Source organism: Numida meleagris, chromosome 1 (genome assembly GCF_002078875.1).
Source record: "Numida meleagris isolate 19003 breed g44 Domestic line chromosome 1, NumMel1.0, whole genome shotgun sequence".
Lineage (NCBI taxonomy): Eukaryota > Metazoa > Chordata > Aves > Galliformes > Numididae > Numida > Numida meleagris.
In genome coordinates this window covers 14,331,498-14,352,181 of record NC_034409.1, presented here as the reverse complement: position 1 = coordinate 14,352,181, position 20,684 = coordinate 14,331,498, and the positions used below count along the sequence as shown (strand labels likewise).

At 38.7% G+C, this 20,684-nt stretch overlaps 1 protein-coding gene across 1 annotated transcript in view; it reads right to left on the bottom strand.

Annotated features, from left to right (window-relative positions):
* PRKAR2B (protein kinase cAMP-dependent type II regulatory subunit beta) overlaps positions 1–20,684 on the bottom strand; it is a 94,496-nt gene that overhangs the window by 3,725 nt on the left and 70,087 nt on the right. Inside the window, exons 5-10 of the mRNA XM_021384585.1 lie at positions 6,186–6,292; positions 5,170–5,323; positions 3,695–3,796; positions 3,034–3,108; positions 298–363; positions 5–149 (exon numbers count right to left, since the gene is read on the bottom strand). Of these exons, the coding sequence (XP_021240260.1) occupies positions 5–149; positions 298–363; positions 3,034–3,108; positions 3,695–3,796; positions 5,170–5,323; positions 6,186–6,292 (649 nt within the window). The remainder of the gene's footprint in view (positions 1–4; positions 150–297; positions 364–3,033; positions 3,109–3,694; positions 3,797–5,169; positions 5,324–6,185; positions 6,293–20,684) is intronic.

Here is a 20,684-nt window from a genome sequence, read left to right as displayed (position 1 = left end):
GTACCTAAACACTTGACAGTGCCAAGAGCAAATGCAGAAGCAGCTCGTGGTTTGTTAGTTACAAGAGCTAGTTCTCCAAAATACTGTCCTCTTGAGCATCGAGCTATTTCAACTGCTCCATTCTCTTCTACCTCTACATCTGGTTTACCCTACAATGTCAAGCAAAAAGAAAAAGAAAAATTGAGAACAATATTTGCTGAACTCACTTGTATAAGCAAAACTAACAACAATAATAATTGTAATGTTTAGAATACATCAAGATTTCAAAAAAAAAAAAGTGTTTTAGGGATGTTTTACCTTCCTTGTCATTATAATCCTTACTTCCCCAGATTCCACAATGAAGAAAGAATCAGCCATGTCGCCCTGTAGAAGAAAAAAATAAAGTGGGTAAAGGAAATGTGAAATTTCATTTTAATTTCATGGTACGTAGGTCAGTCTGAAAGTAATGCCTCCTATTTATTTCCATGGAAACTACAATGAAGATCATAAGAACACTATTTTGGTAGAGCAAATTCTCAGCTACAAAGCACTATTTTTCACCATTAGCTATGCATTTTTGCCAGTGATGAATAAGAACTTGCATGCCATGCTTGTAAAAATCCGCACCAGCAGAGGTGATCCACTGTTTCACAGCTGCTCTAATGGTGTTGCTAGGAAAATGCTGCCCATGCAGTCCATCTTTCATTGGCCTGAACAGACTGAAGTCAGAACGCACCAAATCCAGACTATACAGTGGGTGTGGTTGGACAGTCCAGCCAAAATTAGCAGTGTGGTCCACAATCTTCAAACTGATATGGGGCCTGGAGTTATCGTGTCGCAAGAGAAAGGTTGTCTTCTTCTCTTGCCTGACTCTGGAAGTTTGAGCCTTCAGCTTAGTCAGTGTCACGATGCAGTGGTCAGAGCTGATGGTTTGTCCGGGTTCCAGGAAATTCAGAAGGATCACCCCTTTCATACCCCAAAACACAGTGCACATCACTTTACCTGCTAAGGAATGTGTCTTGAAGTTTTTCTTCAGTGAGGAATTCACATGTCATCACTCCATGGACTGCCGTTTTAACTCAGGCTCATAGTGGTGGCACCGCGTCTCAACACTGGTAATAATGTGATCTAAGAAACTGTTACCCTCATCCCCATACTGGCTCATGAGGTCCTGACCAACTTGCATACAGTGTTCTTTCTGTTCCTATGTGAGCATTTTTCAGTGGCTTACGGGCTGGTTCAGCCCGGTTCTGTGACTAATGGGACGGAGGAACCCACGGACACACGCCCTGGGAAAAGGGAAAAGGGCAGGGAAATGGGCCGAAAACAAAACAGTGGCAACGATGTGAGGAGGAAAGCTAATTTATGAAATAAGGTATTGGAATGCAAGATAACACAACATAATACGATATAATACAATATAATTGGAATTGAAGCTAATAAATGGAATAAAATGTGAGAGTGTCCAAAGACCTTACTCTAAGTGAGCTGAGGAGATACGGCTAGGAGCACCCAGAGCAGAGACGAGCTGGACGGTTGAAAAAAAGGGGACATCTTGTGATATGTGAATAGTTTTTATCTTTCCCTCTGAACAGAAAACAGAAACAGAACGATGCGAAGTCCTCTGGGGGATGTAGTCCTTCCCTTCTGAGAACCAGGTACCTGAAACTTTCCATGATCCACAGAACTGGAGCATTAACTCTTTAACTCCCAGCGCACTACATGATGTTATGATGTGGAATACTGGTAACCAAAAATCATAAAACCATGACAGCATTCATGGGAGCCCACTTGTGCAAAATTTGCAATATTCCAACATTGCCACCATTGTTCCCAATGCACTGAAACCAATATTCAGCCTTGAACACAGTCCCCTGGTTATAACCCTCCATTTTGCATGGATGAACTGATCGAGATGCTCTTGTTCTCGTGATGCAACAGCTGTGTGTGGCTGTCTAGAACATGGCTTGTCTTTCATGTTGGTGTTGCCACTGCTGAAATGCACCACCCTTCTCCTCACTGTGCTGACATCCACTGTTTGGTCTCCATAAATGATCATCAAGCATCAACAAATGTCAGTGGGTGTATTTTGTTCCCCATGGAGGAATTCAATTGCACACCTTTGCTTCACATGCTCTTTCATGTCAGATGCCATTTTGTCAGATTGCTCCTCTGCTGCCTTCTGTCTCATGGCAACAAAATGCAACAGAACACTGGGAGAAGGTTCAACCTCTATAGCCATACCACCAACATCCATCTCTGATGCTGCAGGCCAACATAATAAAATATGAGGCATTACTTTTGGAGCAGATCTTGTAACATTAAAATATTGGCAGCCAGTGCCTTCAAGTTTACCTTTTTTATATCATTGCCAAAGAAACCACTTCTAATGTGAAATACTCTTTTAAGGTACAAAACAATTAAAACATCTATAGAGAACTGACTGCAAATACTTTTCACGAAAAGACATAGCTTATACAAAAAGCAGGGAAAAAAAACAAATTATGGAAGATGATAGGATCCTTACTCTTGTTTCCCCACCTCTGTATTCTTTCCAAATGATTTCCCTTACAGTTTCCCATATAAAAGCCTCCAAGGGCTGTATCTGACATCCAGTAAATACTTTTGGGGAAGACAATCTCAGTTGCCTATCCCAAAGAGTTTTCTAGATCACAGAATCATAGAACATCCTGAATTGGACGAGATCTAAAAGAATCAAGGAGTCCAACTCCTGGCTCCACGCAGAGAGTATATATAACAAAAACAAGGTAGGCCTTCAGCGCTCATTAGTGTAAACTATCATTTGATTATATAGTTTGAATTGCTAAATATATTAAAAATGTTGACTTGTTTATTCATAGCAACAAAAAGGGAACTTTTTCAGAGTACCATGTAAGGGAAAAATTAGCCTCTGAAACAGTATCACCTCTGCCAGATTCATTGCTTTTGTTTCTTTCGACAAGGGAAATATAAAATCATGTATCATTTATAAATATTATGGTAATTATTACCTACTGGAAGAGAAAAACTAAAACAAAAAATAAACAACTGTACCTGAGCAATGATTTGTTCACCATCTTTGTACACTTTGGTGCCAATCACATCAACCACTTTCAAACGCTCTGATACCTTCATTTAAAAAAGAAAATTTTAAAATATTTGATTAACATTATAATATTACATTTAGGAAGTCCATTTATACTTCTTTCCATGAATCTTTACATAGCATAGCGTATCTTTAGGCTCCTGTTTTGATAATCATTTAAAAAAGGAAGGGCTGTTGAATAGCATTTCTGAGGTTATATTACAGTCTCAAGAGGAAGTGTTGACAGAGCTTCCATTTTGAATGTCTATACATCCATGTCTTCCAAAGTTATTTCAGAAAAGCATGCCAGTACAAATATAACTGTTAAATGAAGATATTTTGAAATTCCCTAAGTAATCATTTAATTCTACGGACTATTATCAAACAAAATTAATTTCAAGAAAATGAAGATAAAAGAAACAAATAAAATCAGCCACCAGTTTAAAATACAGTATTAACAATGGTTCTTTATCCTTAAAATTTAAAATATAAAAACTATGGTATTTTTCCAAAGTAGTGCACTAAATTTTATTGTGGAGAAAATTTTAATTCCAAATTTTAATTCTGCAGAAGCAGAATTTTATCAACTACCTCTGATACAGCATTAAAATAATGCAATAGAAAGCTTACTTCTAAAGATTTAAGGAATGGCAATGACTCAATAAAATTTTCATACATTCTTCTCTTTTTGGCATTATTTTTTACAATGATTCTTCGGAACGTTACCCTGTCCTGTAAATGCAAAGAGAAGAAGAGATTTTAGCAACAGAAAACACATACGTGGTGGAAAATTCTTTAGAAGCAGCTGAAGATGTTCATATTACCCAATTTTGGTCACTCCGTTTAGTTATCATGCTAGCTATCTAGTTTCCCCTTAGAGTCAGTTGAGAAAGCTAAATTCCTCTAGAGGTCAGTCATGAGCTCCTAAAATTAAGCTCCTGATCTCAATCTCATTCACGTTGTTCCCTGCCCTTTGGCAGAACATACATACAGAGTTTACTTATAGACAGATTTGTTTCAACAGGTTGGCTGCATGATGAGCATTGAGTGGTGTGAACAATAGCTACCCCAAAATATACACTATACAATTGAAAACAGGAAAAAAAAAAGTATTTCTAACCTTTTGAGGGGTCAATTGTTTGTTTATTAGCCTCCATGTAACAAGCTAATGTTTAATGGCTTTCAAACAAACATAATTTTGCCTCTTTTAGTCCTCACTACTTAAATATTTAATTTACAAAGTTTCGTCAACATCCTGAAATCCCACATATATTGATATGTCAGTAAGGAATTTATTCCACAAAAACAAAATACCTGTTCTGGGTCTAGGACCACAGTAAACCCACTTTCTGCTATTTCAGCAGAACAAGTCTTATTGCTGCTATAAACAGTCAGCTGGACATTCTTTAGTATTTGCCACTTGAAGTGAGACAGACAGATGGAAAACTATATGTATGCTGTTTTCTTTCTCTTAACTTCATGTCACTACATCCTGCAGGGAGAGGTGAAGTGCTTTGCAAGTGTTCACTGCAACATGTAGGACTTGCTGACCAATGCAACCCAATCCACTTTAAAGCTATTCTCATAGTGTCCTAAACTCTGCAGCGATCCCAGAAGTCATGGGGATTTTAAAAACATGAAATTATGCCTGAAAAGTATGCATTTTGCTTCAACAGGAAAATGCTATCTTGGGATCAGCCAATAAAATAAGTCTTAAGAATGGCTAACACAGTTCTACTGTTTTGGTAAATTCTGCTGTTGTTGAAGATCTAAATAACATAGATAAATAACCTCATATTTGAATTCTACTTCAGAATCAACAGCATTCATATCAAGATGCAGGAAGCCATTTTGCAATTTGGGAAATTAACAATAAAGTACAATAAAACAAGTTTGTTTTTTTTTTAACTCAGAGTTTTCTTGAGCCTCAGGTTTGTTTCCACAAAAGAAAAAGAAAGTGCTAAGAGTTCTCAGAATTTTTAATATTAAACTTTAAGATATCATAATTCTTTTTTTTTTATAAATACTGTTATAGCATATCAGTGCCATTTATATCATACATTTAAAACAAATGAATAATACATTAACGTAAGTACTTCACTTACCAAACCCCAGATGGCACCAGGAGAGGTAGCTATAATTGTAGCTGCTCTGGGTGTATTGTACATTAAGGCCAGCTCACCAAAACTTCCTCGGTTGTCATAGGTGCCAACACATCTCCCAACACCATCACATTTTACATAAATATCATATGTCCCTCTGTTAATAAAATACATAGATACAGTGAGTAGAGTCTAGTCCTGTTCTTTGCTAAGCACTCTCACTCTATTTTTATACCACGAATCCCAAAAATAAAGCATTTGAAATATATATTCCACCTGCTTAAATTATATTAAGCACCTTGGTGAGACAACTCCATCACTTCAGTAAACATTCAACAAATAACAAAAGTAGTTTCTCTTTAAAGTGAAGGATAAGGTTGTTAGTTTTGGCAGTAATTCACTGTAAAAATAGTCTGGATTTACAGTGATCTATTGATTGCCAAAACTGTATTTATTAAAAATGAAGTAGTAGTATCCATGTCTATGAATTTCAAGTCTGCTGTGTATAAATGTAACATATTGTTATGGTATGAAACAACATAATTTAACATTTAAAATACTTTAAAATAGTAATTTGTAAGGTAATAATTAGATGAATTCCACATTCAATGAATGTGTATGAAAAGCAACATAAGATTATGAAATAAAGAGATCATGTAATTATCTAACATAAAGTGGATTTCTTCCTCCTGTCCATTAACTCCTCAACTATTAATTTTTTGTTGTTTTGAGAAAGCAGTAAAATATGGTATCTTACAGAACATGACACAGCCATCCTCACTGATGCTAAGCCATCGCTTCGTTCAGTGCTCAATATCTGTACAGTACATGTTGATAAATCATGCAAATGATTTCCAAAAACTGCTCTCCAAATCTCAGACACAACTGCATTAGTTCTCGTGTTCTATTTTCTTTCTCCCATGCAAATGTGTAAGAATCAAGTACAAGTACATCAAGAAATATTTTTTTCTCAGTGGACTTTTGCACAATACTTTGTGCTACAAGACACAGCCATTCACCTATCAATGACATAGAAGTTGTCACCATCATCTCCTTGATCAATGACATGTTCCCCTCCTTCAACCAGCTTTTCAAACATCGCGTCCAACACCTGGGACATCTGTTCCTGTTTAAAAGAACACGGTCAAAGACAAGAAATTATTATCTGCTTTCAAAATGTTACTCTTCTTATTAACTAACTGCTCCACCTCTCAAATATGCAGAAACTGCTTAGGGACATAAAAATGTTTATGCTACAGAGATGCATGGGTAAGCCAGAAAGACAGATTTTACTTCCTGTTTAGTGTTAGTTTTTTCTCTTCCAGTGTTCCGCTCCCAGCTTCCCTTCTTGTACCTACTAATGACTAAATAGATCTTGACTGCAATAAAAATTGCTCATAAGCATTCAAAGATAGAATTTCAACCTTCACTAATTTCGCCAGTTATATAGTTGCATACCTCATTGCAAACAACACACTTACCTGGTTTTGTCTTCAGAAATATTTTATCGGATCAAAATGGCTGCAAGTACTTTGAAAATCTGAATTATATAACGTCTGCATGATGCTGGGACAGAAGTGACCATACTGGTCTGCAGTGCTTTGGTTTAGTAAATGCTAGGCTTATTGGGAAATAGGAATGTACACATGGTTATAAAAATACTTTATTAAACTGAATGGAATATGAATGTCTGGAGGGAAATATTAACAGACTAACAAGATGTCAACTTTTGAATTATAAAACAATAAACTAATAACTAATTATACAATTTGTTTTGCTTGTTGTAGACCTGCTAAAACCTAGTTATTTACATTAAAAAACAACAAACACAGCTCTTTTGTGAATTAATACAAATCCTAAATAGATAACTTAATAATTGAAATTTTATTTCCAGCTTATTCAGCAAAATACTTAAAACACTGAGAATAAGCACAAAATTCTCATTGACCTTTTCAAGCTTACCAGGTATGTATCACACTGGAACAAACAGGTTCTACTGAAAATCACAACACAGAAAAGCTGACGGATTGAGATCCTGTGGCATTTTTGAATGGTTTGATTCATAGCATTTCCAACCACTGCAAAACAGCATTTACCTTTCCAAACAAAACCAGCTAAACCAGTCCTGTAAGAGTCCTTTGCAGCCCAAGGGCAGAGATAACCATACCACATATGTCAGAATAATTCTCTAGAGATTGCTCTTTCTTCCCCCTGATGACAAGGAGAGCTACTACAACTCAATGACAGATACTTAATTTGTAGACAGATAAAGTTAGGTGAATGAATTCCACCCTTAATTTATTGAATTTCTTCACTTATGCAAAGCTTTTAAAAATAACAAGCTTGCGTTATCAGATTCTATTTAAAAATGAAAGCAGCCAAATACAATTTTACTTTACAGAATTAATTTATCACGTGTGGGCACAGAAAAACAACAGATGGACAGCACCCATCCTTAGCACATGTCATGGTAAAGTACAGAATGACATAATGCAGCCTGCCTAGGCCAGCAAGGAATCCTTTGACTATGCCTCTGTTTTAGTACCTTTTTTGTTATAGCAGGTACGTATTTGCAAAAATAAAGATCATTTAACTATCCATTCAGTGAATAGGTTATAATTCAACTTAAGAGAAAAGTGTATGCGTGTGCACGCCATTGGGAAACACTGAAAACTATATACTATTATCTTCTGAAGTATTACACATGTATTTTAACTTTCTGAATAAACTCCAACTAACTTAAAGACAACTGGTCCTCTTTCTAAAACTTTCAACACAAAATAATGATAGAGCAGACTGCAATAGGCAAACCAGGCCCATGGCTCTTGATGTCGCCATGAGAATTACAAAAGCTGCTTGCTTAGCTTGCTTCTATGCGAATCCTCTCATTTCCCTGCCAAAATGAGGCTCAATTTATTAGAACTCTCTGTAACTGCTCTGAAAGGATAAAGATGGGTAATTTCAAAATTAAAAAGTAGATCTGCTATCATACGCAAAATGAATGCCAGCATTTTGTAAAATGGAACAATCTGAAAGCAGTTTGGGTTTGAAAAAGACTTATAAAATGCAACCAGGAAGATTTTTTTTTATGTCAGTGTTTGCAGATCTGTGTAATGCTATGGCAATCTGGTAATCCACATTGCTCAAACGATACTTTATTAAAATGATACAGTTCTAATAGAAATAATATTTATAAAGAAACTGTTGTAGTGAACGTGGATGTCATGAAATCTGTGACTTCTGCCAGAGTTTCATTATCTTAACACAGATTTTTCAAGAGTAAACAGTTATATCTCTTTATTCTTAAGAACAATGTTCTCTGCAAATAAGAAATGCCAAAACTAAAGTTTAAATTACTTGAAATTTGATTCTACGTATAATATTTATTTGCATACTCTGATTAATAGCAGCAATGGATTATTTTATTTTATTTTTACATTCTTAATGGTAAAGCATGTAAATATCAAAAAAGGAACCTTTGAGAAAATCATGGGAGTCTTGGTTTGTTGCCCTGAAAGCAGACTCAGTATCATCATATGCAACAGCAAAAAAAACTTTAATTTCCTTAAGAATGAAGAGGCTGAGTAAGAAATTAGATTTTCTGAAAGATACATTCACAATACAAACCATAATCACGTAGCAAGATTTTCTTCATAAAGGTATTTTTTTCTTTTCTTTTATCTCTTTTGAAGTGTAGTTATTGCATTTCTGTCAAAAAGTCTAACGATTGGACTTAATGACAGAGTGCGATTTCACAAAATAATTTACTAGATGAGTGAAATAAACAAGCTATAGTTACTGTCTGAATCATCTTTGATTTCAGGTGTAGATTTAGAATCACAGAATATCCCATGCTGTGAGGGACCCACAAGGATCATCAAGTCCAACTCCTGGCTCCACACAGGACCACCCAAAATTCAAACTCGATGTCTGAGGGCATTATCCAAATGTACTTTGATCTCTGTCAGCTTGGTGCATGACCACTGCCCTGTAGAGCCTATTTCAGTGCCTGACCACTGTTGAAGGTTGAAGAACCTTTCCCTAATACTCAGCCTAAGCCTCCACTGATGCAGCTCCGTGCTGTCTCCTTGGGTCCATTACCACTGGGAAACAGGAAAGCAAAGGAGCATTAGTTCACTCACCAGCACCAGTCAGCATGATACATCCTCTCCTACAATGTAAAGTGGAGACAGTGCAGTTTTCTTTTCTTTTCTCTCTTATTTAGACCAAGTCTGTACCTATCCTGGTTTAGTATCACCTTAAATGAGGAAAGTTCTTTTGCATGTTTAGATCAATCAGAACCAGTACCAACTTTGAAGCGCAACTCACCAGGACCATGGGTAGTGCTCAGGCACTGGTATGGTACCATCCAGGCTGTTTTGCTCTTGGCACAATTGTCAGCAAAGCTGGAACAGTCTGGGCTTGTGCGCCAACTATCGTTCCTCCTCATAAACCCTGGTCATGATCTGAAGGAGTAGTTGAGCCAGGGCTTCTTCCCAGAAAACAGTCTAGATAAAACCACCCTGGTTACTTGCTTGGTTTTGTGGGGTTAGCTGGAGAGGGAGGTGTAAGAGTTAAGCTGTACATTCACGTGTATGTGATACTGCGCTGCTTAGCCTCAGGGACACTGAATGTCCTTGGATCTATTGTTACTGATCATAGAACTGAAGAAAGGTGACAAGAATATAAAATTTTAAGAGTAAAACAGCCTAAAACAGCCTACTGTAGTTAGTCAAACTCTGCCTTTTGGCATCCTTCTTAATTTCCTGACAAACAAAATCTGTCTTTCTAGTCAATCAAATTACATTTTCCCCTGTAATTAAAGTGTTCAAAATAGTAAACATTTAATATGAAGAGCATGTTCCATGACTAACTAGTGAAAAACAGTGAGCAGGGATTCTTAGTTCTTTCATCCCAAAACGTGTAAATTAACTCCACAACATCTCTGGGCAACCTGGTCCAGCATTTGACCATCCTCACAGGTAAAAAGGTCTTTACTTACACTTAAACAGATGTTATTTATTTATTATTATTTCAATGTCTCCCAGTGCCTCCTGCCTGACGCTACACAGTCCTTTGCACATCCTTCTATGGCTCCTTCACCTGGCAGCTCAGCACTGAGCGCAGCACATTTCCCTCAGGTGATGCCACCATTGCCCCCCAGCCTTCAGGAGAGACATCAGGCACTCTCAGGAGCCTGAGACCCGGATGGCTGTATCCTACCTCAGGATCCAGGTTGAAACCTCTTATGTGACCCAGCTGGCTGGTCCAGCTGATGCTGGGGAGCACTCAGTGGGGCTCATCCTCACTGTTACTACACTAACACTAGTATTTCCACAGCCTCTCATGCACTGTTTCTTCAGGCCCCTTCAAGCTTCCATCTGCACAAAGCACCTCAGCTGTAAAGTCTCCACTAATTTGTCCTCTTTGCTATGCTCCAGGGAGCCCTCTGTCCTCAGTGGAAGTTACACAGGAGCCCAGAACTGGACTCCCTTGTACAAAGGAGACAGATATCCTGGAAAGAATTCAGCAGAGGGCCACAAAGATGATTAAGGGCCTGGAGCGTCACCCCTATGAGGAAAGGCCGAGTAACCTGGGTCTGTTCAGCCTTGAGAAAAGAAGACTGAGAGGTGATCATTTTAATGTTTATAAATATCTAAGTGTGGGAGTCAAAGGGACATGGCCAACCTCTCTTCAGCAGTCTATGGGGACAGGACAAGGGGAAATGGCTATAAACTTGAGCGTAGGAAGTTTCATACCAATGCGCAAAGGAACTTCTTCACAGTGAGGGTGATGGAGCACTGGAACAGCCTGCCCAGGGAGACTGTGGATTCTCCTTCTCTGGAGACATTCAAGACCCGCCTGGATGCCTACCTGTGCAGCCTGCTGCAGGGAGCCTGCTTTGCAGGGGGGTTGGACTCGATGACCTCTGGAGGTCCCTTCCAACCCCTACAATTCTGTGATTCTGTGATTATCATTTCATATCCTAATGTGCATAATAAAATCATTTACAAGTTTAAGTCCTCCATGAGAACGAGCACTTGTGTCCATAAGGCTACTTTCAGCTGTCTGTAGAAAGCCTAACCAACTTCCTCCTCCTGTTTAGGTGGACTGTTATAAACACCCACAGCTGTGTCAGCCACATTTACCTTCCCCTTAATGCTCACCCATAAGCTCTTAACTCATTCACAATTCATCCCTAAGCAGGCCTCAGTACAGTCCAGTTGTGCTTTCACATAAGGAACAACTCCACCAACTCATCTCACTGGTCTGTCTTCCATAAAAAGTACATACCCATCCATGACAGCATTCTAGTAATGCAAGCTGTCCCACCATGTCTCTATGACTGCAATGAGATCATGGCCCTGAGACCACACACAGATGTCTAATTCTTTGCCTTTATTCCCCATGCACACAGCATTGGTAGAGGCACTTCAGAGCAGAGAAGGGAGCAGAGGATGCAGGTTTCCCTGGGGAAATGCAAGAGGATCCCTCATAGCTATACACACCCTTGAGGAGGCTGGTCTTCTGGCTCATGTCATGGGAAGCAGCTAGGGAGTATTTGTCGCTTTTCTGGTTGGCCTGACTCATTCCCAGTTGGTTGCAATGGCATTAGCATTGCCATTTAGGGCCCCACCCCCCAGTATGAATCAGTTAATGTTCAGCAAAGTACTGAGAAGGCAACGGAGCAGACACAGTACTAGAATAGTGAGGGGAAAAAAAGAGAGAAAAATTCAGCCGAGTATAGGTAGGGAAACTATGGGAAGAAAAAAATTACTAATCAATAAGTCAGGATCTTGGAGATGAAGTGTAAATTGCAGGATTCATGTCTCCAACACTCAGTGTTTGTTTGTTCAGAACAAATGCACATATACTTCCCTGGAACTCTGATATTAATGTTTGCAGCACTATCGATCCAGCTCAAAATATTTAGCTCCTTTGTGTGATATCCACTTTTAAATTCATCAAAAAGCCCTTATTTCTTTACTATCAAATAATCTAATTTATATTTAGATGTATGATCAATATTTTTGAGTATTAATCAGTATTTTCCTTAAGAACTTGCCCTAAAATTCTTCTGCAAAGTTAAATGTTGTTAATGTTCTTCCTCTGACATATCACACATATGCCCATCAAGTCAGGCTCACTTTCTCTATTTTGTAACTTGCCTCTCTGAACAAGTTGGCTTACTCTCTTCAGCAGTTCACTAAAAAAGACCAGAAATAATACTGGATTGCAAGCACTTTCTAAGTTTTTAAGATGAAGGCACCTTACACTGGGTAGTTCTGTTGTAAAACATTCACTAACATAGGCCAGGTGGAGAGTTGACCAGATATGGTGTGAATGCTAATTTTGTCTCAGAGAAAAAAGGAGAACTAAGGGTAATTCTGTGTTTGGGAGTCCATTAGTGAAGAGTTTTGTGCAGTCTAGGAAAGCAGAATATTAACATGTTCATGCATTCTGGGCTCCCTCATTCATATATTCATGTATGTATTTGCATTGACTGCTCTACCATCTGTAGTCTCAATTTTTCACAACAAAAAAAAATTAAGAATGTAAAAGCATTATGAGAACCTTCTGTTGGTAGCACACTTCAATTAAGGCTTTGGCCTTAAGCAGAATTGTCCACTATTCATAAAACATGGTTGCCTTATGCTTTCTTTCATCCTCCCTTGAATTAATCAATTATAATTGATTAATCAATATTTGTACTCTGTTATAATAATTCCCCAGGTGAATGAGTGGCAATATGCCCAGACATTGCTCTTGTACATTTGTGGAGAGTATGTATAATTTATTACCTTTTAGAAAAAGGTCAAATCTTATTTGAAATATTCTCTACAGACATTAGCAGGGCAATGATCTACAAAATAAAGTTTCCCTGAAACAGAGCAGATCTAAAACTGCTTATGGATTTTTGCTAAATAAAGGATTTGAACTTTAAGTGCTAGGGTGCAGCATAACTTTGATGGCACCAGTCCCTTCAGCCACCTGCTTATTCTGATAATAAGTTGGTTCATCACTTGTTTTTTTGTGTGCTTTTTTTTTTTTAACTGCTAGCCCATGGGCCAAATCTAGCAGATTTATATAAATCATAGCAAACAAACCTCATCACCTGCTATTCATCTGCCTCAGCAAAATTTCCTCTTAAAAGACAAAACCAAAAGAGTAACTGCTGGAAGTCTGTCATCTAGATGAGCTGCTCCTGCTGCTGCTGCTATTCCTCCCAGTGATAGAACAACTGCTGGGTTGCATGCACAGAAACAAAACTCAGTAACAGTGACTTGAGGTTCATCTTCAGTAATGGCTCAAGGCATCTGGTCATCTTGTTTTCTCCTTGTTGGCTTAGACAAAATGAAAAGGAAGGGAAAGAGGGCACGAATCAAAGAGGAAGAAAAGAGGACCTTGATAGGAAGAGGCATGCAGCTTCTGATTCCACTGCCAGTAACCTCCAGTATCCGTAGTATGAAGGAGAGGGTGTGAGAATATGCCTTGGGCACACACCTTAGTGTGTGGGAGGTGATGGGAAGTGAGCAAACTCCAAGAAAGGTGGAAAAAAATGTTAGTACTTTAACATTTTTAAAATGTTTAAAAAGTGTTTTTTATTCAAGGGAATTAACTCAGGAGTGCATTGCTGAACTGACAGTAACTTATTGGTCACATCCTTAGCAATCCACAAAGTTAAAGAAAGATCCGAGATAATTCAAAGAACTTCACAGGGAATTTTACAAGAGTTGGATTTTAAAGCAGAGCGTGCTACTTAGTGAACTGTACCGGAGCCTAATGTTCCTTTATAGTATGCTGCTTTTTCAATTGGAGTCTTTATGTGAAATATTGATATTTATAAATACTTCTGCATAAGTTTACCTATCTAAACACTGCTATCAGGTAAATGCAGGCTCAAGGCAGTGGTATGTGTTTGGAAGGTCCTAAATTGTCTCAGAGTCTGAAGGTTATCTTTTTCTCCTCTCTGTCATTTTGTCTCACATTCAAGTGGCTGTTTTTTACTCTTATGTGAAGCCTCTTGTCTTTTCAAATGTGCTCTTTAATTAAAATGCTCAGCAGCACTGTAAGTCACCTCCTAACTACTGCAACTTCTCCTTTTGCTTTTACGATACCCTTATCTTATCCTTTCATTCACATTAAAATACAGTGTGTTATGGTAGGATAAACTTAGCAAAATGTGAACTGCATTTAGCATCATCACTGAATGCCATTCTGATCGTGCCTTAGGACATGCTGCTACACTGCATTTCAGAGTGGTATCCTATCTAAGAATGTGTTTGACACCTTGCTAAAGGGCCATCAGGGAAGAGCCATTAAGCACTTTACATTCTCTTTTCCATTCTACTCTCTGATCTCTGCAACAACGTTTTTCATACACAGAACTATAGCAGGAAGAAGCTGAAGTTCAATGCAAGGAAGAAACAGTGGGAGTGGGCAACACACCATTGTACACAGCTTGACTTTTGTTCCAGAGACTTTAGCTATAGCAGCTGAAAAGATTATTTCTCTCCAAGTTGAATGAGGGGTTTCTTTGCTAATATGCCAGAGAGCAAATTTCATCAGCTGGCATCACACGTACTTGTGTTGTTGGGTGGAAAGGCAGAGGTGAGGAAGAAATCTGGGATAAGAAAATATAAACTGTTGCAGCTACTGTCACAGAGCTCTTAAGTCACTGTCTAGGAGCAGAACAAGCAGGAGTGGGGGAAGTTCCATGGGACTACAGAGCTGTGCTCTCCAGAAGCAGCAAGCCAGACTGAGGAAGGCTGTGTTTTACTACCCTTGCTATCTTCAGAGGTCAGTGATTTTCCAATGCCCTTTATGAGTAAAGTTTTAATAAAAAAACATCTTTACAAAGAATATCTTCTTTGGCTTTTGGAACACTGTGAAGGATTTAATCTACAAGAAAGTGTTCGTAATCCACAGGACATAATCCTGAGCAAAGGCGGGTGAACAAGAAAAGACTTGGGTGATCCCAGGAACAGACTTGAAGGCAGAGCCCCACAAGGGAAGCATTATGCCAAATAGGTGGAAGTGACAGTGGGAAACGCTAACAGTCACAAGTAACTGATTCAGAAGCAAAAAGAAAATACATCACAGCAATGCAGCCACCAACAGGGGTGGTGATCCCTTAGAACTCTTAGCAAAATCATAAAAGGTGCCCAAGCTGGAACAGTTCACTGCTGTGTGTACACAGCATTACAATAGGACGCAGCAGTAACAAGGAACATGTAAATAAAGCAATTCCACATCCAGTGCAGATACCACCAAACCTCTGTGCGTCCCTGAAGTCACACAAAAAAGTAATTAAGTAGTGGAAGGGCCAAATGTTTGGATGCCTTCAGCACAAACCAGTATAGTGGAACAACTAGTTTGCATTAAACGTACAGGACGAGGGAGCTAGGAGAATCACAGAATCATAGAATGGCCTGGGTTGAAAAGGACCTCAAAGATCATCTAGTCTCAAACCCCTGCTGAGTGCAGGGTCGCCAACCACTAGATCAGGCTGCCCAGAGCCACGTCCAGCCTGGTCTTGAACTCCTCCAGGGACAGGGCATCCACAACCTCCCTGGGCAACCTGTTCCAGTGCATCACCACCCTCTGAGTGAAAAACTTCCTCCTAACATCTAACCTAAATCTCCTTCAAGTATTGGAAGGCCACAATGAGGTCTCCCCAGAGACTTCTCCAAGCTAAACAAGCCCAGTTCCCTCAATCCTTCTTCACAGGAGAGGTGCTCCAGCCCTCTAATCGTCTTGGTCGCCCTCCTCCGAACTCATTCCAAGAGCTCCATGTCTTTCTTGAACTGGGGGCCCCAGGCCTGGATGCAGTACTCCAGATGGGGCCTCACAAGAGCCAAGTAGAGGGGGACAATCGAAGGAGACCCTGTGTCAAGTTCCCCAGCATCCCAAGAATGCATACATATGATTCCCTATGTTGAGACTCTTTGTGCCCTCCTACAGCTCTGCCTCCAAGGTTTTGCAAAGCCCTGGAAGGGTCTGTGGCTTGCTGCTCCCCAGGGCCTCTGTGGGAAGGGGTACCCTGGGTCAGAGTACTGTTTTTGCGCTGGCAAAAGCAGAAGCTGGAAACTCACAGTATGAATCAAACTGCATTCTCTGTAATAGCACTTGACTTTCCAACAGGGCTGCAGGCTGGTCTTTCCATTAGCTCTCTCTCTCTCTCAAATTAAATTTAAAACTTTTTGTTCTCGTGCTTAAAACTATATAATTACTCCTCCCCTCTCCTGATAGCACTGAATCAACTCTCCCATGAAAGCATTTGCTGTGCCGTGAGTCACTCCAACCTCTGCATGCACTTTTTGATTGATACACACACCTTTCCCTTAAACAACCCTGTGCAGTTTTGTAGGATTGTTGCCTCTATCTGATCCAGATCGATCATTCACTGCATTTAAGTTTTCTTAAGAGCCAAAAATTGGTTTTATGGACAGTAGAAGGAAATTATCTGCACAGAAGAATATCTGTAGTGTTTTACATTATCTATATTAAGTAGAATAATAATGTAAACTTCTTGCTATTGCCTTTCCCTCTCTTCCTACTTCTCAAGTTGCTTGGTCAGTTACAGCTATAGCTAAAATGTAGGCTTTGGGGGCAAGTTTAGGTTTTCATGAGGCACTCAGCACACTTTTGGAAAATAAAAAGTAACTAGCAGAAACAATTCAAAGGTTCCAAATAACAGATGACTTTACATAAATGAATGTAAAAAAAAAGATTTAAAATAAGAAAATAAAATACAGCGCAATCACATTAATACATACACTCATGTTAATGTACTCCAAGAAACACATTTTATAAGTGACAACAGTTATAAAAATGGCTCTTCTGGAGTTTATGGTATGGTCAAGAAAGCATACATAAGAGCTTATAAAAGTCCAATCTGCAAGCTTCTATTCAAAATTTTAGAAGAATTAATTCTCATCTACACTGCTAAATCATGTTTATTGTAAAGACGCTCTTACCGGATCTAGGTTCTTAAAAAGAAGAATGTCCTTGCAAGCTTCCTGCAGCCTGTTTCTTTGATCATCTGTTTTAGGGTGAATAATCTGAGAGATATAATAGAAAAACCTTTAAAGTGATTATCATACAGCAGCAACTAGTTGAAGGGCTGAGTTAATTCACCTAAGTATTTTATGCAGTATTTGTTCATGCTTTATAACATTTTCCCTTCAAAACCTTCAGGATTTGAATAAATACCCAGCGATAACGCTATATCACCACAGCATGAGCAAATGATGCCTGTCAGTATTTAAGCAGACGAGATCTTAAACGTTTGTAGAATCCAGTTTGTTTTCACAAGCCATTCTGGACACGTTCATTTAGCAGTTTTTGTGTAAACATTACTCTACTGCTCCACCACTAACCACACATATTCTGTAAAGAAACACCACCGATACATTTACATTTATCTATTTGCCATGACTACTTCCTAAAGGATATTTCGCCAAATAGTCTCTGTGCTAAGTTTATACAAGTAGTTTAACTAGTAAACAGCAGACTTCACATCATTTGAACCAGCCAGAAATCTACTAAATTACCAATGTCTGGTTAATACAACTATCAATCTAACCATTGGTCTAACTTATATTTTTAAGATAACCTTTTTCGACACTTTACTTAGACAGAAATTAGGTTCAATACAAAAATATAAGCCAGTCTTTAAAAGTCACACTTACACCATTTCATATTAAAAACTGAGTAAATGCCTTTAAAGGTGACCCAAGTAAAAGAAAGAAATCTATTTCATTAGTTATTGCTTTCTACATATGAAAATCTTATGTGATTTTACAATTCTTTTTTATGCCTTACCTAAATACTAGAGTGGTGATTAAAATACTGCAAGATTATAAGGAGGCTAAGTAAGTACTTTTAAGAGCAGAAATTCTCTGAGCAAATGTAACTGCGCACAAATGTTTCCATTACAGACCATGGATCATGGGTACAGTAATTTAGAATGATATTTAACTGTGTTCTACATGGGTGACTATTACAGAGAATTTTTAAGTGCTCCTCTAACATGAAAACCTCACAAATTATTAAAGAACATTACAACAAGGATGGTTCTGGAAAGGAATGGTAATGCTAGTTACATAATATATATAATCAGTCCTATTTTCTTCCTAAATTTAATGCCTGAGAACTGGTAAAAAAAATATTGAAGCATTAACTACCCTTGTTTCTGCATCATCCTCTTCTTCATCAGGATTGTAAGCTTCCGCACACACTGGAATAAAAAAGTATAGTCTTAATTGAAAGCAAAATATTGTTTCACAAGAATTACATTCACAGATGCATTGCATGCCATACGTAGCAATGTGACACTCCACAGAGAGCTGCAGAAGATATTGCTGATGAGAGCCCACAGCAGGTCATCTCCAAACTGCTGGTGGAAAAGGGTACATTTACATCAATTTTGGTCGTGTTTTTTGTGTTTTGAAAGATCTCCAAGATACTTCACAGCTTCCCAAGTAACCACTCGTAAGTGATCTGACCTTACTACCAGAAATTTTTCTCTCCTGTCTAATCTAGTCCCTTCTGTTATAAATCTAAGCAATCCATGCTGGACGCAGAGATCAGATCTTTCCCTTTGCCTGCATAAATACAAGCTTTTTTTTTATACAGTTGAAAATTTTTATCTCTTACTTTTTATGGTAAATACTTTGATTTTTGAAGTTTTTTCTTACAAGTCATATTTTCCAGCTCTAATTATCCTCATTGCTGTCCTCTCAGCTCCTTCCAATTCACCCTGCTTTACTGAAGTGCAATGATCAAAACCAGACACAATATTTGAGCCAAAGACAGTACTGAGTTGTCATGGTTTGTGCTAGGACAGAGTTAATTTTCTTTGCAGAAGTTTGTATGCTGCTGTGTTTTAGACTTGGGATGAAAATAGTGGTGATAACACACCGATGTTTTAGTTGTTTCTGAGCAGTGCTGCCCAAGGACATTTCAGCTTCTCATGCTGCCCTGCCAGTGAGGAGCTGGGGTGCACAGGGGGCTGGGAGGAGACAGCACGAGGACAGCTGGCCCAAACCAGCCAAAGGAATGTCCCATGCCTTATGGTGCCATGCTCAGCAATAAAAGCTGGGGTGACGAAGGAGGAATGGAGGTGCCTGGAGTGATGGTGTATGTCTTCCTTAAAAGCCATCACACGGGATGAGCTCTGCTCTCCTGGAAGTGGCTGAACGTCTGCCTGCTGATGGGAAGCAGCAAAGTAATTCCTTATTCTGATTTGCTTATGTGTGCAGCTTTTGCTTTACCTACTGAACTGTCTTTATCTCAGCCCAGGAGTTCTCACCATTTTGCCTTCCTGATTCTCGCCCATCTCACCTGGGGAGAGGAGTGAGCGGCTGCGTGGTGCTTAGCTGCTGCTCAGCACAGCAGATAAAATACTGCACTGACATTTTGCAGGCTATATGTATTTTCATCCACCCACATCTTTTTCATAGCAACTTGATTACGTCTACTCATGTAATTTTCATGACTTGCATATGATTTTCAAAAATCACTGCTTCACCAGCTGTTCTGTGTACGGCCATTCTGCCCAAGAGTAGTACCATGCACCTATTAAGTATCACCTTCTTCCCCAAACCATTTCTGCAATGTGCTAAGATCATTCAGAATTCTGATCTCCAGCATTATTCCAGTCCATTCTCAACTTTGTGACAACAGTAAATCTAATAAACACATTCATACATAATCTAGAGTACCTCTGAAAAAAAAAGAACAGTATCAAAAATAAACTCCAATGGAATACAGACATCTGGCCACGAAACAGCAGTCGCTGCTTGGTAGTCACCTTCTCCACCCAGTTTTGTGGCCATCCCATGCAATTTATATTAACACACAGCACGTTGTTCCCTACTTTGTTTATAGAAGGGTCTTGCAAGACAATATTTAAGTTTCTTAAACTGAAAATGTAGGAATATGTTCCTTTTCTCTTATCCAAAAGTTCTGTTTTCTTGTTACAAGGACATTAGATAGTTCCAACAAATCCATGCCCATCGCTGGTTTTCCCCTTTTCTCCAGGTACTTCCAAACTGTTTATTTGTCTGTAATTTCTCTAAGAGCAAGAATGACCCACAGACCTCTGACAGCTCTCTTCCTCTAGGCAGGAAAGTCACTCCTCCCTTTTAACAATCAAGATTTCTATTTTTGTTTTTTTTCCACTATCTTTCATTTATCTTCTTCAGCTTCTCCATGTTAATTGCTAACAAGCCGAGATTGACTTTTCCAGTTTCTCCTATTTCCAAGTACAGCACTGCTCAGACACAGCTAGCCTGCAGACACCTAACCTATTAAATACTCTCTAATTTGTCCTTTCTCCGTTCTAGGCTGAGTTTTCCATACACTCTTAATGCCACTAGTGAAGATTGACGTAATGTGTTAAGTAGAACAACCCTTTCCTGGAATATCCTCTTAGCAGTAATGTACTTCTAGAAACATTTCTGTTATTCCTAATGTTTGTTCTGGTAACTGGATCACTTTTTTTTTTTTTT